Source organism: Hyla sarda, chromosome 4, assembly GCF_029499605.1.
Source record: "Hyla sarda isolate aHylSar1 chromosome 4, aHylSar1.hap1, whole genome shotgun sequence".
Taxonomy (NCBI): Eukaryota; Metazoa; Chordata; class Amphibia; order Anura; family Hylidae; genus Hyla; species Hyla sarda.
In genome coordinates, this window is record NC_079192.1 from 127,273,257 (window position 1) to 127,298,196 (window position 24,940).

A 24,940-nucleotide genomic window follows, 5' to 3' on the forward strand; every position below is an offset into this window, starting at 1 on the left:
GTCCACAGATTACCAAAAGGACATAGCGGCTAAACTGAACATATATGCAAGGAATAATGGTGTGGATCCTGCTTATGAGAGTGGTTCTGAGTCCATGCCCAATGCTGCTTCCCTGCCCTCTTTGCTCTCCACCTCTGAAGAGATGGATGGGCCTCGATTGCAAGAGCTTGCTGCTTCCCTCTCCTCGCTACTATCTTCATTGAAGAGACTTCTCCTGAGACAACATTATCTGATGTTCTTAAAGCAGTGAGCCTGGGCTTTCCATTCAGTTGTTGGGGCATTAGTGAGGACTTTAACATTCTTCATAAGGACCTTAAGCTTTCCAAGCGTACTTCTGCCCTGGAAGAGAGAATTGTGGATTTGGAGGATATCATGACACCCCTACAGAGAGAGGTGCAGCAACATCAATGTAAGTTGAAGGATGTTGGGCTGAAACAAGATTATCTTGAAAACTGCCTTCGGCAGAACAATTTACGCATAGTTGACGTTCTGGATAAAGTCGAGGGGCCAACCACCCTGGATCCTCAAAATCTTTGGTAAAAAAGACTATTACCTCGCTGTTTGCTGTGGAGCAGGCTCACCGAGTGCCCATTCTGCTTCCTTCGCATAGCCCCCTGCGTACATTTCTTATGAAAATTCTTTACTACCGGGACCATGTTGACCCGTCCTGTTGAGTGAGGTAGTTCCCCTATTGGTCACCAGAATGACGGGATGTTTTGTATGTGTTTTTTTATTTTGGCTTTCTTTGTCAGGTACTTCCCGACTCTATAACACTAGAATAATTCCTTAAGTTTGCACTTCTGTGGTTCCTGTGTATACCACCCAGATCTCCTCCATTTCTTTCCTGCTCTTATGGGATATGTATAGTCTCAATGCTATGTTATTGTCTGGAATGTCCATGGGCTAGGAAACTGAGACAGTTCCAACCTGCTATTCTGTGCCTTACAGAATTGCACCTTCTTAGTCACAACACTTTGTTCACGGAGCTTGGGTTGGTCACTTCTATTACTCCACGTTCTCCTCTCATTCTAGGGGAGTTAGCCTCTTAGTTCATAATTCTATTCCTTTTATGCCCTGCAGCTCCTCAATTGACCCGGAGGGTTGCTTTGTTTGTGTATGCTATGAAGTGTCTCACTGACCTCTTATTTTGATAGATCAGTCCTGCACCATATCTTTATCTCTGCTTTTTCATGACGCCCCAGTACTGATATGTGGGGAATTTTCTAGACCCCACGTTAGACAAATTCTGGGGTACCAGGACCCTGTCTGATTAATGGCCTGCCAGCCTTTTTTAAATGTCTAAATTAAGTGGGGTAGGCTGTCCCTTTCTGAGGGTGGCCCTGCCCCATAGAGTTTATAGAACCCCGATCTTACTGCATAGACCTGACTTGCACTCTGATTCCTTGTGTCCTAGGTGTGGGCAAATTGATGCTACTCTACTGCATATTGACTGGGATTGTCCTCTGCTTTTTTTTTGGCAAGAGGAATGTGATACTATATGCAGGGTCTATGACATGCAGCTACCTCTTATGTTTAAATGCTGTATCTTATTATTATTGGTTGTAGAGAGGAGCTAGTTGAACCTGAGGTGTAAGTCCTAATAGTCTTTGGCAATGAATCTTATTACTCAGTTCTGGCTCTGTTACCACATGGAAGGCTCACAGTCATAAGGTATGCTGTTTACCCTTTCTCTAAGTAAAACTGAACTGCTGTTGGGGGCGGGAGAATCTCTCAGCTGCGGACTTTTCCGTTTCCAGGTACAGGACTTCTTTTAAAGTCTCCTTCCTATGGACTGGGTGGAGTAGAGTAGGGCTGATTCGTTGTATGTTTATATTATGTGCCTTTCTACTTATTATTGGTTGTCTATTGATTTTTTCCTTTTCCTGTTGAGCGGGTTTTGGAGAGTGAGGTAGGGAAGGGGTTATTGTTATTTCTCTGTATGTCTGTTCAAACTTGAAAAATCTTAAAGGAGTACTACGGCCCTAATACATCTTATCCCCTATCCACGCCCTGCCCCCTCAATGCACCCTCCCATAGACTTGCATTGAGGGGGTGGGGTGTGACTTCATACGGGGGGCGGAGTCATGATGTCACCATAACCCGGCCCCGTGGTCGTCACGCTGCACACTCTGAGCCTCCAGTGCTGAAGAGAGCTTGCAAAGGTGGGTGCTGAATGACAGATTGCGGAGGTCTTCAGCGGCTAAACTACAAACTCCAGGGCCAAAGCCCGGAGTCACTAAACTCCCCTCTTCAAGATCACCCCCTAAAATATAACTTTTATTGATACTCTTAAAAAATTATAATGATCCCCAAATGTGGTATTAAAATCAGTACCACAACAGTGTAATGCGACCATACCAAATATAACAGCATGGGCCTCTTACCCATATAGGTAAAGAATAGATGGTGCTGCAGTACACCAATATAAACACTGTTGTGGTGTGCAGTTTAAAATAACAACTGTACAGCCACCCTCGACATGTTTAGCTGTAACAACAGCGTTGTCGAGAGGATAGCGTGGCTTCGGTGGGTGCCGAATGTAAGATTGTGGGGTCCTCAGCGGCGGGACCACCGCGATCAGACATCTTATCCCCTATCCTTTGAAATCTTTACTATGCATTCACATTTGTAGAACTGGTAAAATATTTCCTAATATAAAAGAAGCCCTCAAAAGTCATCTGTGTATGTTGGTTTTACAATGACAGTTTTGTTGAGAAACTACCAACAACATAGACACATTATCAAAGAGTAGAGAACTACCTCTTATAACTCCTTATTTATAACAAAAAAAGATTAACAGGTAGATTGGAACAGGTAGATTAGAATGTAAACCTTGAACGTTCCACCATTGCTAATTCCATTTTCTCCCATCCACACTGTAGAATTCAAGCATATTCCTTCATGATTATAATAAGTGCTTTAAGAGTTTCATCTATACAGGAGTAGTGGAGAGAATGTGATATTAAGAAAGATATAGGGTACCTAGTTGTATCATTTGCTGTACAGTAGAAAGCAATGGCCTTATGAAAGATTAAAATAATTTACAAGCCCTATTATGATGTACGCCCTGTTTGCTAGAAGTCACTGAGTATTTCTTCTAGTTCAAAAAGCAAAAGAGGATGTGACAGTGTGCAATATACCTAGGTTTCCTAGCATTGTTCTGCCCAAACTCTGCATACAAAGTATATACAATTGTAGTTGGCAGAGGTCTTTGATTGTGTGAAGTCTAATGATTTTATGTCCTATTTTATTAATATGTAGATATGTTAACATTTATAGTTGTTTTGTTTTTATTACAGGATTTGAAGGATGTTCCATGGTTCCTACCATCTACCCACTGGAGACTCTTCACAACGCATTGTCTCTTAAACAAGTCAGCGAGTTCTTAACAGGCATATGTAAAAAGTTTGCTGAGACTCATTCAAGAGGATCAACAGGTATATTACATTTATTAATTATTATTGTACTTATATCCGGTTTCAATGAGCATTCTGAAATTGGCTCAGTGTGCTTGAAGACCTTAAAAAACAAAACACATATTTGCTTTCCACGCTTCCCCCGATGCCTTTCCTCTGGAGCTAGTCCCATTGGGCAGTGCTTGCTGTGTTTTGGGGTCAGCAGGTTCACTGCCAGCCTTAGCTGCTGATAGGATGAGCAGGCAATGCACACACTGACCTCAAACACAGCAAGTGCTGTGCAACAAGACCAGCTCTGCGAGAGCAGCAGCGTTTTTGAGAAAGTATTTTTTTTAATGTTTTCAAGCACACTGAGCTGGGAGTTGGGAAACCCCTTTAAGTATATTCATATAATTACACAGTGTCCTATAGGTGAGTGCATTCGATATTGTATTTTCAAGGGTTTCCTATCAATGACAGTTACTACCTTATCAGTGTTGGTCCATTAGCTGGGAACCCTATGAGTCACAAGAACAGGGGTCCTCCCCGACCCCTCCCCCATTTGAATTGAGTAGCTGACAGCCATGTGCATTACATTGAACTCTATGGGCCTAATAAAGACAGCACTCAACTATCTTCATCAGGTCCATTTCACTCAATCAGTGATCACAAAAGATAAATTCTGCACGGTTACACCTGTGTCTGCCTTAGGCTGCTTTTAGACAGCCATAATATACAGTCATGGCCGTAAATGTTGGCACCCCTGAAATTTTTCTAGAAAAGGAAGTATTTCTTACAGAAATGGATTGCAGTAACACATGTTTGCTATACACATGTTTATTCCCTTTGTGTATATTGGAGCTAAACCAGAAATGGGAGGGAAAAAAGCTAATTGGACATAGTGTCACACCAAACTCCAAAAATGGGCTGGACAAAATTATCCACGCCCATAACTTAATATTTGGTTGCACACCCTTTGGAAAAAATAACTGAAATCAGTCACTTCCTATAACCATCAATAAGCTTCTTACACCTCTCAGCCGGAATGTTGGACCACTTTTCCTTTGCAAACTGCTCCAGGTCTCTCTTATTGGAACGGCGCCTTTTCCCAATAGCAATTTTAAGATCTCTCCACAGGTGTTCAATGGGATTTAGATCTGGACTCATTGCTGGCCACTTCATAACTATTGGTTGCCGTCCATTTCTGGGTGCTTTTTGAAGTATGTTTGGGGTCATTGTTCTGCTGGAAGACCCAAGATCTCGGACGCAAATCCAGCTTTCTAACACTGGGCTGTACAGTGCAACCCAAAATCCATTGGTAATCCTCAGATTTCATGATGCCTTGCACATATTCAAGGCACCCAGTGCCAGAGGCAGCAAAACAACCCCAAAACATCATTGAACCTCTACCATATTTCACTGTAGGTACTGTGTTCTTTTCTTTGTAGGCCTCATTCCGTTTTCAGTAAACGGTAAAATGATGTGCTTTACCAAAAAGCTCTATCTTGGTTTCATCTGTCCAAAAGACGTTTTCCCAGAAGGATTTTGGCTTACTCAAGTTCATTTTGGCAAAATGTAGTCTTGCTTTTTTATGTCTCTTTGTGAGCAGTGGAGTCCTCTTTGGTCCCGTGCCATAGCCTTTCATTTCATTTAAATGTCGACGTATTGTTCGCGCTGACACTGATGCTCCCAGAGCCTTCAGGACAGCTTGAATATCTTTGGAACTTGTTTGGGGCTGCTTATCCACCATCCTGACTATCCTGCGTTGACACCTTTCATCAATTTTTCTCTTCCGTCCACGCCCAGGGAGATTCGCTACAGTGCCATGGGTTGCAAACTTCTTGATAATATTGCGCACTGTGGACAAAGGCAAATCTAGATCTCTGGAGATTGATTTGTAGCCTTGAGATTGTTGATATTTTTCCACAATTATGGTTCTCAAGGCCTCAGACAGTTCTCTTCTCCTCTTTCTGTTGTCCATGCTGAGTGTGGAACACACAGACACACAATGCAAAGACTAAGTGAACTTCTCTCCTTTTAATCTGCTTTCAGGTGGGATTTTTTTTATATTGCCCACACCTGTTGCTTGCCCCAGGTTAGTTTAAAGGAGCATCACATGCTTGAAACAATCTTATTTTTCCCCAATTTTGAAAGGGTGCCAATAATTTTGTCTAGACCATTTTTGGAGTTTGGTGTGACATTATGTCCAATTAGCTTTTTTTCCTCCCTTTACTGGTTTAGTTCCAATGCACACTAAAGGGAATAATATTGTATATAGCAAAACATGTGTTACTGCAAGCCTTTTCTGTGAGAAATACTTCATTTTCTATTAAAAAAAAATTCAGGGGTGCCAACATTTACAGCCATGACTGTATGTGAGGTACTATATGTGTGAGCACTATAGTAGCCTGTGTTGCACTAACTCCAGCTCTAATGAACAACAGGTATGGGTGTTGCACTCATAATACGTGCACAAATAGCCACCTGTACTATGGCTCTCTGAAAGCAGCCTTGAGGCAAAATTACAGTTTAAATCTTACTACCACTTCAACTGTTGGGACAGTTTTTTAGCTATGCCCTAGTAGGGCACAGCTATAATCACTTACTGTAGCTACGCTGTATGGTAGTAAGTAGCCAAAGCTACACAGTGAGTCTTATGTTGTTTGATTGACATGTATGAGGGGCTCGTGCTGCTCTATATCATTTTATAAGAATGGCTGCTGTAACCATGAAGACTGAACATGTTGAAATTATGTAAACCACAGTTAAGAAGAGGAGACTATCTGTTAACTCCTTCCCATTTGTTGAGTCAAATGAGCATCAGTAAGGGGGACCCTAGATTTCACCTTTAAGGCATACCTGTAGTTTGACACCTACTCCTCTCTGCTATGCTTTGGCATAATTCTGGTGAACATGCACCGGATAGGCTGAACTGGGATGGGGATGATGTACACAATACACTACTAAAGATGGCATGTCGGGGCAGAAAGGGTTACTGATGTACTGGCTTTGCAAGGTGCTATGTGAGCAAAAGTGAGAAACAGCAGCTGCAAAACAAGAAAGGGTTACATTAAGCACTGAACTGATGATAATGTGCAAAAGTTCATCAAAATTCATACATTTTTTTTACATACAGATAGCAGCAAAACACAGATGTCAACTAAGATGTCTTACATAGTCAACACTTTGACTGGTATCTTGACCTTAAAGGGGTACTCCAATGTAAAACTTCCTCTGTAGCATATAGCAGCTGATAAGTGCTGGAAGGATTTAGATTTTTAAATAGAAGTAATTTACAAATCTGTTTAACTTTCTGGCACCAATTGATTTAAAAAAAATGTCTTTCCTCCGGAGTTCCCCTTTAAATAATATCTACCTATAGTAGTATCTCTGTCACAGTTGGGTAATCTCTTCCATTTGTTCCTTTGTTCCACCAGCGGGATGTGACTCCATGAACCGCCATCCAGCAGGAGATGTTTATCTGCCTCACAGAATTCTCTCTTCTTCATCACTTCCTTTACGGCACCGCTCAGAGCGGCCTCCTTGGTGTAAGTTCTTTTTGTGTATATGTTACTGTATAAAGATTATTTAGATGTTTGAATCTATATGTAATGCTTCTAGAAATACTATCGGAAGCTATGCACACCTTTTTGTTTTCAACCAATAGAGGACACGTGTTGTAAATGTAAGTTATGGTGCCCTGGTACTTAGTGCACCATGATGTACATTTATGTCAAGTACAGGAGCAATCAGCAACCAGGACCTCACCTCTAATAGCCGACATCAGCTATCACACTGATGCCCGCTATTACATTTAATTACATTTTTATCATTGTTTGGTCTACTGTAGTAATGCTGTTCGACTAATCTGGTTGTATTTTTTTTATCTAAATGGCAGTTCCAATAAAATATATTGTTACAATATTGGGGCAAATTTATCAATGTGTATTTTCCTCAGCTTTGATGTACACTGCATCAAAATTTTGCACAGTGGGTCACAATCTCCATTTTGAACACATTTCTTATATGTTTTAGACACTCTTTGTGCTTCACTTAGCAAGAGGACATAGCTTACCAATGGCTTTACTATAAAGGGGTGTGGCACCAAAATGTGTCAGATATTTTTTTAAGCCAATGTGACATTAGCATAAAAGTTAAACATGTCTAAAATTAACCCCTTAAGGACCGGGGTTTTTTCCGTTTTTGCATTTTCGTTTTTTGCTCCTTGCCTTTAAAAAATCATAACTCTTTCAAATTTACACCTAAAAATCCATATGATGGCTTATTTTTTGCGCCACCAATTCTACTTTGTAATGACGTGATTCATTTTGCCCAAAAATCTATGGTGAAGCGGGAAAAAAAATCATTGTGCGACAAAATTGAAAAAAAAACGCTGTTTTGTAACTTTTGGGGGCTTCCGTTTCTACGTAGTACATTTTTCGGTAAAAATGACACCTGATATGTATTCTGTAGGTCCATACGATTAAAATGATACCCTACTTATATAGGTTTGATTTTGTCGGACTTCTGGAAAAAATCATAACTACATGCAGGAAAATGAATACGTTTAAAATTGTCATCTTCTGACCCCTATAACTTTTTTATTTTTCCGTGTATGGGGCGGTATGATGGCTAATTTTTTGCGCCGTGATCTGAAGTTTTTAACGGTACCATTTTTGCATTGATAGGACTTATTGATCATTTTTAAATGATATAAAAAGTGACCAAAAATGCACTATTTTGGACTTTGGAATTTTTTTGCGCGCACGCCATTGACCGAGCGGTTTAATTAATGATATATTTTTATAATTCGGACATTTCCGCACGCGGTGATACCACATATGTTTATTTTTATTTTTATTTACACTGTTTTTTTTTTTTTATTGGAAAAGGGGGGTGATTCAAACTTTTAATAGGGGAGGAGTTAAATGATCTTTATTCACTTTTTTTTTGCAGTGTTATAGCTCCCATAGGGACCTATAACACTGCACACACTGATCTTCTATGCTGATCACTGGTTTCTCATAAGAAACCAGTGATCAACGATTCTGCCGCATGACTGCTCATGTCTGGATCTCAGGCACTGAGCAGTCATTCGGCGATTGGACAGCGAGGAGGCAGGAAGGGGCCCTCCCGCTGTCCTGTCAGCTGTTCGGGATGCCGCGATAAGCCGCGGCTATCCCGAACAGCTCGACTGAGCTGGTCGGGAACTTTCACTTTCACTTTTAGCCGCGCGGCTCAGCTCTGAGCGCGCGGCTAAAGGGTTAATAGCGCGCGGCGCCGCGATCGGCGCTGCGCGCTATTAGAGGCGGGTCCCGGCTTCACTATGACGCCGGGCCCGCCGTGATATGACGCGGGGTTACTGTGTAACCCCGCGTTATATCAGAAGAGCAGGACCAAGGACGTACCGGTACGTCCTTGGTCCTTAAGGTGTTAAACCTAGACAAAGGCGATGCCAAATTTTTGAAACTCCATAAGCCACTGTGATAAATTTGCCACATCCTTATATTGTCTTTTTTCAGTTTAAAGTGTACCTGTTGTCAACAAAAACTTTTTATATCATTTAGAACAGAGCCCTGCTTGTCTTCAGGGCACAGAGCCCTGCTTGTCCTCGGTGTACAGAGCCCTGCTTGTCCTCGGTGTACAGAGCCCTGCTTGTCCTCGGTGTACGGAGCCCTGCTTGTCATCGGTGTACGGAGCCCTGCTTGTCCTGAGTGTACGGAGCCCTGCTTGTCTTGAGTGTGCGGAGCCCTGCTTGTCCTGAGTGTGCGGAGCCCTGCTTGTCCTGAGTGTGCGGAGCCCTGCTTGTCCTGAGTGTGCGGGGCCCTGCTTGTCCTGGGTGTGCGGAGCCCTGCTTGTCCTGGGTGCGCGAAGCCCTGCTTGTCCTGGGTGCGCGGAGCCCTGCTTGTCCTGGGTGCGCGGAGCCCTGCTTGTCCTGGGTGCGCGGAGCCCTGCTTGTCCTGGGTGCGCGGAGCCCTGCTTGTCCTGGGTGCGCGGAGCCCTGCTTGTCCTGGGTGCGCGGAGCCCTGCTTGTCCACCTGCACTTACTGTATTTGAACTCCTCATAGAGACATACAGGCAATAGCTGCAGGGACAAAAATATACATATTTTTAAACCCATATAATGGTATTTTCTACATTATATAAAGTTTTTGTTGATGACAGGTACACTTTAAGCAGTCAATCTTTTGGTAAATCTAGGTCATTGTTTTGTTAAAACAACCCTGCTGAAGCAGACATATTAAAAAGACTCTGTTACCGATGAACCCCTCCTGCCCTTTTAACTACATTAAAGGGGTACTCCGCCCCTAGACATCTTATCTTCTATCCAAAGGATAGGGGATAAGATGTCTGATAGCAGTGGTCCCGCCACTGGGATCTCTCCTGCAGCACCCCTGTCATTCAGCTGCACGGCTTTGCCCCCTCATGATGCCATGCTCTGCCTCCTGAATGCAAGTCTATGGGAGGGGGCGTGACGTCCGCCACGCCCCCTCCCATAGACTCGCATTTAGGGGACACTTCGTCCCCTGCACCACCCGTCATCTGCCACAGAGCGATCCTTGCTGTGTGCAGCTGAAAGACAGGGGTGCTGCAGGAGAGATTGTGGGGGTCCCCTTTGGATAGGAGATAAGATGTCTAGGGGCGGAGTACCCGTTTAATGCTTATATAAAGTAAAACAAATTCTAATTTCTATCATTCTTAATCAACCTAGAGGAAAACTGACAGGCTTCCAATTTACTGGGTTATACTGCGGATGAACAGGAATAAAATAAGGAATCACTTAACTAAAATTGGTCCTTGCATTGTGAAGATATGGCCCCATTGCTAGAATGGTAATTCTGTTTAGTGCGCAACGGAAGTGGAAAGTCGACTTTCCAAACTCCCCTGCCTCCATCCTGTATGCCGTACTATGCCCGTACATCTTATGCATATTCATTATTCTTCACTGTCAAGAATAATGAATAATAATAATGAATACATAAAAATACATTTGAGTTCAGGCACAATTTGCACCAAAACATTGGCTACAAGCTGTGAACACTATTTAACAATGTATTTTTCAAGCTGTGGCTGACAATGGAGTGCGGCTTATGTAAAAGAAGGTGTGGCTTTGACAAAAGTATATTGCTTTAGATGCAACACCATGAGCCAATATTCTTGCACAATTTAAGCTAATTTATAGTTGGTTTTAACTGCCTAAGAAGTTAACAGATAAAGCAAATCTGGGCAAGTGTCTTTAATCTATTTACTGAGTACTTTAGTATTATATCTACCTCTTAATTCTTTTGGTGGATATTTGGCAGTCTGCATGCCTTTAACCCCTTAAGGACTCAGGGTTTTTCAATTTTTGCACTTTAGTTTTTTCCTCCTCACCCTTTAAAAATCATAACTCTTTCAATTTTGACCTACAAACTCATATGATGGCTTTTTTTTTTTGGCGCCACCAATTTTACTTTGTAATGACATCAGTCATTTTAACCAACAATCTACGGCAAAACCACAAAAAAAATTTGTGCGACAAAATTGAAGAAAAAAAGCCATTTTGTAACTTCTGGGGGCTTTTGTTTCTACGCAGTGCATTTATCGATAAAAATGACACCTTCACTTTATTCTGTAGGTTCAGAAGATTAAAATGATATCCTACTTATCTAGGTTTGATTTTGTCTTACTTCTAGAAAGTTAACAAGAAAATGAATGCATAAAAAAAAAAAAATCTTAAATTTTTTTTTTTGCACTGTTATAGCCCCCATAGGGGACTATAACATGCAGTACATTGATTGCATGCACTGATCAATGCTATACCATAAAATAGCATTGATCAGTGTTTTCGGCCCTCGATTGCTCCTGCCTGGATCTCAGGCACGGAGCAGTCATTCGGCGATCGGACAACGAGGAGGCATGTAGGGACCTTCCCTGTGTCCGTACAGCTGATCGGGACACTGCAGTTTCACCGCGATCAGCCCAACTGAGTTGCTGGGGATGCTTTTACTTTCACTTTAGATGCAGCGATCAAAGTTGATCTCCATGTCTAAAGGGTTAATACCAGACATCACCGGGATCGGTGATGTCCGGTATTAGCCACGGGTCCCGGCAACCTTTAGCCGCCGGGACCGACCCGATATGACGCGCGGTCACCACGTGACCCCGCATTATTTCGTGGGAGCCGGCACAGGACCTAAATATATGTCCTGAGTCATTAAGGGGTTAAAGGGAATTCTCAGCTCTGTCATGCTCAGAGCTTAAATGTCAAGCATGCATTCTGCAACCCAGAATCGCCTCTATGACAAGGAAAACACAATTTTATAACTTTGCAAACAGCCATTAGGTAGGCTGTATAATTTATTTCATATTTATACTATCCCATGTCTGCATCTCTTAGCATGATACAGGCAGGGCTGTGGAGTCGGTAGATAAATGTTCCAACTCCGACTCCGGAGTTTTCTGTGCTTCCAACTCCAACTCCCCGACTCCTCTGTATTAATATGTGAATGTATTTTATACATTCCTTGAAGGAAAGAAAGGCAACATACATGTCATTACCACAGGACTACTGGCTGGGAAGCCAACAGTCTAATGTATTGAACAGTTTGTGTGCTGATCTGCTGCTGAAGATAGGGCAGTGGGAGGATCCAGGAAGGGGCATTTATTATAAAACATGATTTCCCTAGTAGAATCCCATAGTCAAGTTTAAAGGGGTACTCCGCCCCTAGACATCTTATCCCCTATCCAAAGGATAGGGGATAAGATGTCAGATCGCCGGGGTCCTGCTGCTGGGGACCCCCGGGATCGCCACTGCGGCACCGCGCTTTCATTACTACACAGAGAGAGTTCGCTCTGTGCGTAATGATGGGCTATACAGGGGATGGAGCAGCGTTACATCATGACTCCGCCCCTCGTGACATCACGGCCCACCCCCTTAATGCAAGTCTATGGCAGGGGGCGTGACGACCCCCACACCCCTTCCCATAGACTTGTATTGAGGGGGCGGGCCGTGACATCATGAGGGGCGGAGCCGTGATGTAACGATGTTCCGGCCCCTGTATCGCCCGTCATTACTCGCTCGCTCTGTGCAGTAATGAGCCCGCGGTGCCGCAGCGGCGATCCCGGGGGTTCCCCAGCAGCGGGACCCCGGCGATCTGACATCTTATCCCCTTTCCAAAGGGGACCCCCGGAATCGCCGATGCGGCACCGCGCTATCATTACTGCACAGAGCGAGTTAGCTCTGTGCGTAATGACGGGCGATACAGGGGCCGGAGCATCACTATATCACGGCTCCGCTCCTCTTGATGTCTAGGGGCAGAGTACCCCTTTAAGCTAACAATCGAGTTTACAAGTTTTTATAGCCTTAGCTGAATGGCAGCAGTTTTTCCAATGGTTTACAGCTTCAGTCTTGAACTATTGACCCTCCATTCCCTACACTTATGCAAGTGTCTCTAGTCCTGCAAAAAACATATTTCCTTAATCCCTTATCAGTGAGAGGCTAGGTTACCCATGGGTTCCCTGTAACAGCAGGACTCAACACTATGGAAAGTATAAGTATTGCCGCTACTAATTGTGCGTTGTGTGCCAAATAGTAAAGCACATGAAAAGCATCCTTCTTCACAGTCACTTAACGTGTTCGTTTTGCGGTTACGTGAGGCACTGCATGCGTTGATCTTTATTCTTATAGTAGAGAATTCATTAATTATAACTTTTTGTGAATTGGGACATTTAAACTTGCTTTTTTTTTTTTTTTATTCCAATCTAAATTTAGTCGGAGTCGGTGCATTGTTTGCCGACTCCGACTCCAGGTACCAAAAATTTCATCCGACTCTGACTCCGACTCCACAGCCCTGGATACAGGGCTGTCAAATTTCCTTGGAAATCTATTCCAGCTCCAATTAGCTATTTTCTGCCATAAATTAAATCTGATGGACCACTGTAAGCCCACCCCTAATATCCAGGAAAACAAGGTATCGCGCTTGAATGTGAAAAAAGCAGAAAACTTTTATTGCAACATGTTCAGGAACACACTGACAGGATACAAACACCAATGTGTTTCGGATCAAACTTGATCCTTAACACCTTAAGAACTAAGCCCATTTTAGCCTTAAAAGGGGTACTCCGCCCAAAGGATAGGGGATAAGATGTCTGATTGCGGGGGTCCTGCCGCTGTCTCCCCCCTGCACTCGTGACATGACGGTCACGCCCCCTCTCATAGGCTTGCATTGAGGGGGTAGGGCCATGATATCACGAGCGGGTCACGGCCGCGATGTCACGAGCCTCCGCCTCGCATCGCTAGTCCTCCGTGCACCGGATGTCTGGGGTGCCGCAGCCGAGATCGCAGGGGTCCAGAGCGGCGGGACCCCAGCGATCAGACCTCTTATCCTTTATCCTTTTGAGCCGGCCAATTTTCATTTTTGCATTTTCGTTTTTTCCTCCTCCCCTTCTAAAATTCAAAATGCTTTCAAATTTGCAGACCCATTTTAGGACTTGTTTTTTGCATCAGCAGTTGTACTTTGTAATGACATCAATCATTTAATAACAAAATCTACGGCAAAACCAAAAAATATATATTTGTAAGGGGAAATTGAAAAAAAAGCCATTTTGTAACTTTTGGGGGCTTCCATTTCTACACAGTACAATTTTCTGTAAAAATGACACCTTATCTTTATTCTGTAGGTCCATACAGTCACAAGGATACCTAATTTATTTAGATTTTATTTTACTACCTTTAAAAATTATAACTACATGCACCAAAATTAGTATGTTTAAAATTGTCATCTTCTGACCCCTATAACTTTTTTATTTTTGCGCATACGAGGCAATATTTTTTTGCCAGTGATCTGTAGTTTTTCAGTACCACTTTTATTTTCATGGGACTTTTTGATCTCTCTTTATTAGTTTTTTTATGGTATATGAACTGATCAAAAATGCACCGTTTTGGTATTTTTTTTATATGTACGCCATCAACTGTGTGGTTTAACTAACCTTATATTTTAATCGGCCATTGATGCACATGGCAGTACCACATATAATTGCTTATTTTTTATTACATTATTTTTTATTTTTTTTAAATGGTAATGGTAAAAGGGGGATGATTCAAACTTTTATTAGGGAAGGGGTTAATTCACTTTTATTAATGATTTTTTTTACACTTTTTTTTTTTCCCCATAGGGGGCTATACCATGCAATCTGAAGATTGTATACAGATATGCCATAGCATAGCATTGATCAGTGTTATTGGTGCTCTGCTACTCTAGGCTGCATGGCTGGCTGGTAGCAGCAGAGGACTGATTGGACGGCAAGGAGGCAGGTAAGGGCCCTCCCGCCATCCACTCATCCTATCGGGACACACGATTTCACCGCGGATGTCCCGATCAGCATCCCTGAGCTACCGGCACTGTTAACCCCACACTTTAGACACCACTATCAACTTTTATTGCGGTGTCTAAAGGGTTAATGCCTGGCATTGGTCCAATCGTCGGTGCCTACCTATTAACCGTGGGTCCTGGCTGCTTATAGCAACCGGGACCCTCCGGGTTTGAAATGTTCTCCGCCCGTGAGAATTATTTAAATCCCAGTAATGGGACCAGGGCGTACAGGTAAGCCCTCGGTCCTTAAGTACTAGGACACAAGGGCGTACCTGTACTCCCTTTATCCTGGACGAGGTAATCATGGCTAATGACACACAATAAAACAAACACTATATATATATATTTATTTATATATATATATATTTATATATATATATATATATATATATATAGTATCAAAAATTCACGTGCAAGTGATAACACAAAAATGCTTAAAAGCAATGTGGGAAAAAATACTCACAAAACATGGAAAACTGGATTGAGCACACTGTTATAATATATACAGACAGAGACCAGAAAAACCTATATATAATCCTATGCGCATATTGAACATAATCACATATTATATATATTCGGGTATCTAAAACAAAGATCCAAATGACTCCCTATTTAATAAATATATAATAAATATTGTAACAGTGTGCTCAGTTCAGTTTTCCATGTTTTGTGAGTATTTTTTCCACATTGATTTTAAGCATTTGTGATTTCACTTCCACGTGACTTTTTGATACTATATATATATATATATATATATATATATATTTGTTTTATTGTGTGTCATTAGCCATGATTAAATGGGCACTGTCAGATACAAAAACTTTTGATATGTTGTAAAGCATGCAAAACTTAATAGGTTTTGCAATTGCTTTCATTAGAAAATGTTCAGTATTTCATACTAAAAAAGCCAGTCAAACAACTGCCTGCTTGGACACATACTAGTCCTGCTGTGTCCATGCGTCATCAGCTATGTCATGGACCCACTTCCTTGATTGACAGCTGTGAGTGCAGGGATCACATCTGGAGGAAAAAATCCTCTCACTGTCAGCTTGTGTCCCGCTACTGTCAGTGAGGACAAGCTGGGAGTTGTAGTTTTGCTAATGCTAGGGGAGATGTGAGCAGACAAAATACTGAGGGAGGGGCGGAGACCTGCACAGTGAGGCCACGCCCCCTCCCTTTGAGAGGAATTCAGACTAGTGAGCTAAATTAATAGTGTGATACAAAAAATAAAGGTGATAGACACATAAAAAATGAAATGTACATGGTCAGGATTAGGTACTGATACATATATATATATTACAAATATATATTTTTTTGTTGGATCTGACGGGAACGCTTTAAGGATCAAGTTTGATCTGAAATGCGTTGGTGTTTGTATCCTGTCAGTGTGTTACTGAACATGTCGCAGTAAAAGTTTCCTGCTTTTTCAGATTCGAGCGCTACACCTTGTTTTCCCATATGCTACTGCTCGAGGCTGGGAACACTGTCAGCCGGATGTGCGTTGACGTTATTACAGGTGGAAGTGTTAGCTGTCCTCATCCAGATTTTGCACCCCTGATACCAAGCCCTGCAAACTTTTTTGCACAAAATGGCAAACATGTTTAATAATATCTTGAATCATATAATACAAAGTTTTCTTGGTTTAGTATACTCCTTTACATTGCGTGTTTGTAGCAGTAATGGAAAATTAGCACATTGCTATGCTTTTAGTTTTTTGGTGAGCTAGAGAATTCCATTGTGGATACTGTAGTTTTGAACTCTGTATTTTGTGTTATGGATGTCCCAGGTGTGGTCATTATATTTTATATTTCTTTGTGGAAAGCAGTAAAGCCTGGTTATTCCCTAACAACCTATTTTGCTACAATTGATGTGTTCATGTGTCTGTACATTTCACATTTAAATAGTAAACTTTTTATGATTAGTATAATACAGTTATGAGTTTCAGGTTTTCTAATATGTCAATGTTTTAGTTAATGAATAATACCTTGTATTGTCATTAACAGATAGCAGCGGTCCATCCAGCACTGTGTCAAGTGCCGGACCTTCATCTCCAACCACTATAGACCTTTCAGCACGTTTCACCTTTAATGAAAAGATGCTGACTGAAGAACAGGAAAAAAAATTGAATTTTGATATGTTTCAGCCCCAGCAGACACAGAATGATGACACAGCCAGCAGTCAGGAGATATGTAATACCTCACCTCCAGCGGAAGATCCCCCAAATAATGACTCATTGGGTCTGTCACCACTGCCTCCATGTTTTCTGCCAGCAGCATCACAGCCATGCGTGGAAGATGAGGCTCATTTGGAAACAGAACCACCAGGCGAAGACTTGCTTCCAAGTGAAGATCTTACAAAGAAGACAACATCTACCACATGTAACACGGACTCTGATGATCAGATGCTTCAGCAGTCAGCGCTAAATGAGCAACTATTAACAGAACTTTCTATATATGGGCAGGAAACCTCACTTTAGAAAAGATTAAAGAAGCACTCCAGGTTTTTTTTTTTGTTTTTTTTTTTTGCTCATGTAATGTAGCACAGACTATTATTGGAGAATTATGTAGTCATTCTTGTGCATGCCTTGTCTATACCTATTTCAGTTAATGTAGCATGCATGGGTTGTCTGCCATCTTAATTCCTATTTTGCTATTGATATAGTTTTCTAAAGTAGCATACATTTTTTATGATGCCTCTGACTTTGCATAGGAAGAGGGAGTGGAGTCTCATTACTATACGTGGTCTGCTTTGAGATACCGGTATATCTAAGTGCAGTAAATGATAGATCAGTGACATTGATCTTCTTTACACATTTTCACTCTATATATTGTCATTTGTGATACAGCTGCAGTCTGTCTCCTTATAAGGGGTTTCAGCTCTACACAGGAGAGCAGTGTTAGGCTACATCACACAGGACACACTGGAGAATCTGCACACAGAATAGGCAAGCAGTGCATTTAGGGGAGTTGTATAACTCTGCAGCTAATTACTTTATTGACTTCATGTCTCTTAGGGCAGATATAGGATCTTCAGCAGCAGTCTACTTATAAAAGGGTCATAGAGATGAACAAGAAAGGTGGGGTTGTGTCTGAACTGCCTCGAGGGATCAGATGAGTGGTGATATAATCATGTAGTTCACAGGAAGCCGGTTCACAGAGACTGACATCCTTTCTACACATGGATGCATGCAGTGGTTGTCAGACTGGCAGTTACATGACACAGCTCCAGTAATAAATGCATGAATGCAGCTGAGCTGGAATGAAACAGATTACACTACAGGAATACTGGTGGTGAGAATAATTATATGGGCAAAAAACAGAGTGCTTTAATTGGATTTATTAGTTCCAATATGGAGGAAACAGTAGAGACAATTTCCAATCCATGAAAAAATAACTGACTTAAAAAAATATATATATCATAATAATAATTGTTTTTCATTGGATCAGCATTTTGAACAGATCTTACTGTTCTTGATGTTCTTGAGTGCCAGTATCCCTTGTAGATCAGCATTAGCTGTTTTACTATAGAGAAATGATTGATATATTTATAAGCTGCTAGAGAATTATTTTTTTACTGTGAGTAAAATTCTGATGGCTTTTAGCTTTGAGATACTGGGAAAAAATGAGCCTTCAACCACTGATTTACCAGTGCTGGTTTGTTCAGACTTCAACTGAACATGTTAAATTCCATACATATGGACTGCTAGCGACATCTTCATTTGGATGGAATCTGCTCTATATTGCAAATGTTTGCAATTTAATGTAGCTGAAACTTCTTTAACCATAGTTACTTTCAGTGAACAGTCTGGACCTTTGCTCAGCTTTAACATTTGTAAAAACTTTATGACAGCAGTTTAACTCGCCTATAAAAATCACATGATTGTGAAACAATACTTTGCCATACTGAGGAGCCACTCATCTACAATTTGGGCATCACCTTCAGGATGCTCATACTTCCAAGCGGGTACATGAGAAGATGTTTTGTGAAGAAGACTTCTTAAATACCTTTGTAGTGAATGATTATAATCCATTTATTTATTGACATTTATTTTTATATGCATCTATTTTCATTAGTGTTCTCCACATATTGACTTATATGTCCAAGCAATACTGGTTACGATATTACGTCCATATCTCACCAGCATTGAAGAATAACTTAAAACTAAGAGTAATACATGATGATTGACGTGGATATGGATAACTGTTTTAAAACTACTGAATTTTGAGAACATTTTCAGAAACTTCATTCTTTAAAGGATTGTGGTAATGTTAAATACAACACCGAGTCTCTACTTGGGAACACTCAACAGAACGATACGACACTTTCATGTTGCAATTCATTTGGGGTCTATACCTTAAAGGATTAATTGCTTTGATTTGAAAAAGTGTCTGAACTGAGCTTTTACGTCATATACCATTTGCAGTCTACGCTCTTGTTGTATGACCGATTGTGCCAGAGAGGTGTTAACTCAAAACTATTTTTGAATGTATGTGTTAGGACCTATATCCAATGGCTGAATTTATTCTACCTATTTTGGTAGATTGTGTGTAGAATATACTGCCAAGTGTCCAGATTTTGAGCACTATGAGATTTATACTAAAAGCAGCTAGAACAGATATGGCTTTATATTTTGTATATTGATTTGACTTTACAGGGTGCATTTTAGTCCTGAAAAATACTTGAAAATCACTACTGAGCTAGAACGGTTTCTTTTGTATGATTCACAGTCCACTTATCAAACAAAAGTTTAGGTGCCAAAAGAGAATAATACAAATCATTTTCTATTTTCTCAAGTATTGCTAGTAAAAATAATTATTTAAACTTAAGGAAAAGTGGAGTGTAATCTGGAACCGTAATTAATAGAATAAAAGTCTGTAGCTCTATACAAGATAATGGACTGATTTACTAGAATGCATCCTGTGCTGTTATACTTGACCACAGATTATGGCTACCGGTTTTGATGTACTGAAATTAGGTTGTATACAGGTACATTTTTCTAACGTATTTTAAAGTTTCTTGAATTTTCTAGTTACATTGTTAAATATATATATATATATATATATATATATTACTGGTAATTTATTGTAAAAAATAAAAAATAAAAAAAATATAAAATACATAAATAACAAATAATTAACAAAGGCAAGTAATAATATAAACTGTTAATAAAACCGGAAGCCCTAATTGGAGTTGGAAAAAGGTTTATTGTATCAGAAGTGAAGAGAAAAATGCTATTTTTAGAATAATCTGTTACAATTTAAATGAATAAATCTATATTATATATATATACATATAAACATTTATGTACAAACAGTTGTCCAATGTATTTCTCCATACTGTTTGAACGGTGTTACCACTGTGCTGAATACAGGAAGTTGGTGTCTGCTTTAATCCTCTATGTTTGTGATCAGTGGGTGTTATATATACAGATGCTGTACGCTTGGGCTTTGTACACATTGTAGATTTATTTGTGGATGTGTTTGGTGTTAATTGTCACTTTATGTTGTGATCATCTTTATGATTGTTGTTTTGTTGCAGTCTGTAAGTTATGCGCTACATGGGTTTTCTGTGCTCATTTCTCTCCTACTGTGACCGTACACATAGGCCTCCTTATTTATTTGAAAGGATGAATACAATTTAAGAAACAAGGGAATACATCTTGCACCTCCATTTTGTCCCGTTTCCCCTGTAACATCAATTGTTTGTTAACAAATACTTTTTATGTACAAAAACATTAATTCAAAGATATAAGGGAAATTCTTATCCTATCTGATATGGAACAATCCATCCAGTGCTTTAGGACTTAGTCAATGCCTTGTAGGGTGACAAAGTTCCTTGCCACTATTTGAAGGGGTACTCTGGTGGAAAATATTTTTTTTACAATCAACTGATGCCAGAAAGTAAAACATATTTGTGTATTAATTCTATTTAAAAGTCATAATCCTTCACCTCCTGTATGCGCCACAGGAAGTTCTTTTCTTTTTAAATTTATTTTCTGTCTGACCACAGTGCTCTCTGCTGACACCTCTGTCCATGTCAGGAACTGTTCAGCGCAGAATAGGTTTGTTATGGGGATTTGCTCCTGCTCTGGACCGTTCTTGGCATGGACAGAGGTGTCAGCAGAGAGCACTGTGGTCAGACAGAATAGAACAACTCAACTTCCTCTGGAGCATACAGCAGCTGATAAGTACTGAAAGGATTAAGATTTTTAAATAGAAGTAATTTCAAATATGTTTAACTTTCTGTTACCAGTTTACTTAAAAAAAAAATCTCTGGAGTACCTCTTTAAGTTTAGGCTACATATATATATATATATATATATATATATATATATATATATATATATAAACTCTAGTAATAAGATAATGTCCAGCACTGTATAAAAGAAAGTATACTTGTGCCAGAATATCAGCCTAATATCATTGATTGTAATTTTTTGACACAATGTTAATCAGAAAATAAAATGAAAGCGATTCTTTTAGCCATGTCCTTCTATAGAAGAAAAAACACAAACCATGGGCTTAATGTTTTATTGTATCTTAACATAAATATGGTTTAGTCATATACTTACTGTCAATTTAAAAAGAATGAGGAGCCACATTTTATCTTTCTTAAATGTCTTTTTCAAAAATGTCTTTCTCTATCAGCAAGTTGTCCAGAATTGTGCAAATAAAGCTTCATTGTATATCACAATTATGCTACTTACAAATGTTTTATTCCCCGACAGCAAGCAGAAATCCTGAAGATATTGTGGAATTAAAAGATCTATGGGTTACATTTAGAGGCCAAATACCCATCATGAAGTACTATTGTTCACACTTGTTGAAGCTATTGAAATGTTTCAGGGTTGATTAGAGCGATCGACTTGGAGACAGCAGCAATAGTTATGTGTTTTAAAGGCTATGGACATATTTGGAACCATTTTTATTGCAATGCATGTGCATTATCAAATAAAGAATTGGAAGTTTGTTGCTACCCTTTGACTTCTGCAGTATAGATGTACCTATAAACATCAATGCAAGCTGCTGGATGCAATTCTGTGCACATTCCATCAAACTTCTCTCCGATGATTCAGTCCCTTTTCTAACCTGTCCTGAATACAAATGTAAGCTCAAATCCCATTTGATGTACAGTAGATTTATTTGTATCTTATTTTATCTTTTATATTAGATTAGGCATCAGGAGAGGTCAGAGAGGGCTACAAACTGAGCTGTCTGACACAATGAGGACAGAGCACCATCTTGCATTGTAATGTATATACATTCAACCTGCATAAGCCAAATTGTTAATGAAGACTGTTCTGCTGCAGATTTGCATGCAGAAAATAAGGGTGGGGTCACGTGGCAAAACCTACCAGCAGCATGGCAAGGCCAGCCCTAAAGCTCCCATTGACTTCATTATTAGCTTCACAGTTTAAAGGACTACTCCGCCCCTAGACATCTTATTCCCTATCGAAAGGACAGGGGATAAGATGTCTGATCGCAGGAGTCCCCTGCGATCTCCCTGCTGCACCCGACGTTCGTTTAGAGCGTCTGGTGCAGCGCCAGAGGCTTGTGACGTCACGGCCAGGCCCCCTCAATGCAAGTCTATGGGAGGGAGCATGACAGCCGTCACGCCCCCTCCCATAGACTTGCATTGAGGAGGCATGGACGTGACATCGCAAGCCTCCGCCCCGCATCGCCGTTCATCCGGCAAGAAGAGAAGTTTACTCTGTGCACTGGATGTCTGGGGTGCTGCAGCCGAGATTGCGGGGGGTCCCCAGCAGTGGGACCCCCCCGTGATCAGACATCTTATCCTCTATTCTTTGGATAGGGGGTAAGATGTCTAGGGGTGGAGTACCCCTTTAACAGCGTGGACAAGTGATACGTCCATCTAGGGGTGAAGTACCCCTTTAAATGCGTGGACAAGTGATATGTCCATCAGGGGGCGGAGTACCCCTTTACCTGTGTGGACAAATGATATGTCAATGAAGTCAGTGGGAGCAGGGTTTTAGAAGTGGAAACGGCACAGTTTCTGCATGAAGAACCACATCAATTTTGTTTATTTGAACATACCCTTACAATTACGCTTTGTCAACATAAAGCTATAGAACTTTTTTGAGATCTACAGAATTATAAAACATGGCAGTTTTCTGCCAAAAATAGCGCTGCACCTGTCCTTTGTGTCTGGTTTTGAATGTGGCTCTGCTGCAATACCAAAACACAACTTTTGGATGTGTGATCTTTGTTCTTTTGGAAGAAGGCAGCCGTGTTTTGTTTTAGTCCATAATTCTGTGATGATTTTCATAAAGTCATGGTACTTTGTGTCTTGAATCTTGATATTACTCCATCTTTGTTTCTTCTTAAGCTGGACCTTTACGGATAAAGTTGTTTAAAGGGGTTGTCCAGCTTATTTTAAAATTTTACAACTGGGATTGTATAATAAAATAACCTATATGCACCAATTTAATCTTCACCGTATCTAGCGCCACCTCTGATCCTTCTAGCCATCTTTGTTTACACATTTGTAGCAATGACGTGCTCGTATCCTCACATCAACAATGCAGCAAATCACTGGCCTCAATGTTATACAGCATAAGACCACTGAAACCAGTGTTTGGATGCAGTGCTGACATGGGTATGTGGGTGCCTTATCACTGCAGCGAAGGACCAGAAAGATAGTGCTGGATGTTGTGGCAGGGATTAAACAGGTGAATATAGCTGTAATTTAGACTCTCTTTTGCCACATGTTTCTATAATTGTAGGACTTTTTCATATATTGTATACTAGGTCTGGGGCAGACAATAGAGAGATTGCCTGTTCCACATTAAAGCCATTTATTTTAAGAAATTCCTGTGTGAAAGCTTACTGAACTGATGTATACCTTTAAAAGACTTAGAGATTTCTGTTTCTGAACTCCTTGAATGGTTATAACCACTTGTCTGTTCATTGTATCTCATTGTTCTTTGTTGCATATGGTACAGTATTCTGCTAAAAATAAACATACTGCACTAATGTCCTATTGTAACCGTAAAAAATGGCTTCTTGTTCGAATTGCAGCACTCCTGTGTTGAAGCAATAAAGTTGTGTTAAAAACTTGTCGTACTTTCTGGCTTGTCTTTGCAATGGACACATATCTTTGCCTCTATGCTTTGCCTCATTTTTAAGAGTTCTGCCAACTTGGCAAATCCAGATAATATTTTGGTAGAAATGTTTCCAGGACTAATGTACCTAAATGTTCACAGCACATTTCTTCTGTTACATTGCTTCTCTGATGGTAGGCTGGCGGCTACATTTTAGAATAGTCTGTAGTCAGCCAATGGATTTTTAGCTATACACCTTTTGGTATGTATAGAGCCTGGCTGAAGAGGTGAGGATACAGTACTTTCCATTATGACTTATTACCGAATACATTGTCTGTCAAGATAGTGTAATTATTAAAAAGGACAAACTGAGTGAAAACAATTAAGGAATTCTCACTTCTCTAATCCCATAACTGCCAAAATAAAGTACAAAATGGAAAGTAAGTTTAAAGGGGTATTCCAGCTTTAGACATTTTATACCCTATCCAAAGGATAGGGGAGAAGATGTCTGATCGCGGGGGCCTGCCGCTGGGATCTCCCTGAAGCACCCGCATTACGTGCGGAGCTGCATCCCAGGGTCGGAAACCAGAAGTTTTCGGGACTGGAGACGTGATGCAACGCCATGCCCCCCTCATGACATCACATCACGCCCCCACCATTCCTGTCTACGGGAGGGGGCATAACAGCTGCCCTTCATAGAATGTACCTGACCATACCAAACCTGTGCAGGGGGTACCATGTCCCATGTGTGGTGGTCATGCCCTTACCTTCTTAACTTTTAGACAGTTGTAGTGTTACATATCGCTTCTATCTCTGGTGTATCCTATCCTAGCGATCTCAAGGTCCTCCTCCTGTCCATCCTAACAGTATCTAGTACAGGCATAGGCAACCTTCGGCACTGCTGATGTTATGGACTACATTTCCCATCATGCTTTTGCAGCATTTTGGCTGTAAGAGCATCATGGGAGATGTAGTCCAAAACATCTGCAGTGCTGAAAGTTGCCTATTCCTGATTTAGTAAGCTCATTTCCTTCTCATGGCAGCGAGGACTGTGATCCCCAGGTGATGGAAAGATCCTTCGCCCCCGTCTCGGACTGGTATAAGGAAGTCCTTTTCCTCTGTCTTATGGG

The 24,940-nt window shown here is 40.8% G+C and overlaps 1 protein-coding gene and 1 long non-coding RNA gene across 10 annotated transcripts in view; one reads left to right on the plus strand and one right to left on the minus strand.

Moving 5' to 3' along the window:
* The window catches only part of LOC130368443 (uncharacterized), a 35,386-nt gene extending 28,494 nt beyond the window's left edge, over window positions 1-6,892 (minus strand). The window contains exons 1-2 of the long non-coding RNA XR_008892469.1: window positions 6,772-6,892; window positions 6,255-6,442 (exon numbers count right to left, since the gene is read on the minus strand). This is a non-coding gene — a long non-coding RNA (uncharacterized LOC130368443). The remainder of the gene's footprint in view (window positions 1-6,254; window positions 6,443-6,771) is intronic.
* Window positions 1-24,112, plus strand: part of PPIP5K1 (diphosphoinositol pentakisphosphate kinase 1) — a 206,128-nt gene extending 182,016 nt beyond the window's left edge. For 4 of the 9 annotated variants that reach the window (XM_056572095.1, XM_056572096.1, XM_056572098.1 and 1 more), the window contains 3 exons: window positions 3,300-3,437; window positions 6,833-6,943; window positions 16,753-24,110. In XM_056572095.1, coding sequence (XP_056428070.1) covers window positions 3,300-3,437; window positions 6,833-6,943; window positions 16,753-17,225 — 722 coding nt within the window. In that variant the 3' untranslated portion in view covers window positions 17,226-24,110. Of the gene's footprint in view, window positions 1-3,299; window positions 3,438-6,832; window positions 6,944-16,752 lie in introns of all 9 variants that reach the window. The other 5 variants (XM_056572097.1, XM_056572099.1, XM_056572100.1 and 2 more) reach the window with 3 other exon arrangements.
* Window positions 24,113-24,940: the final 828 nt, after the last annotated feature.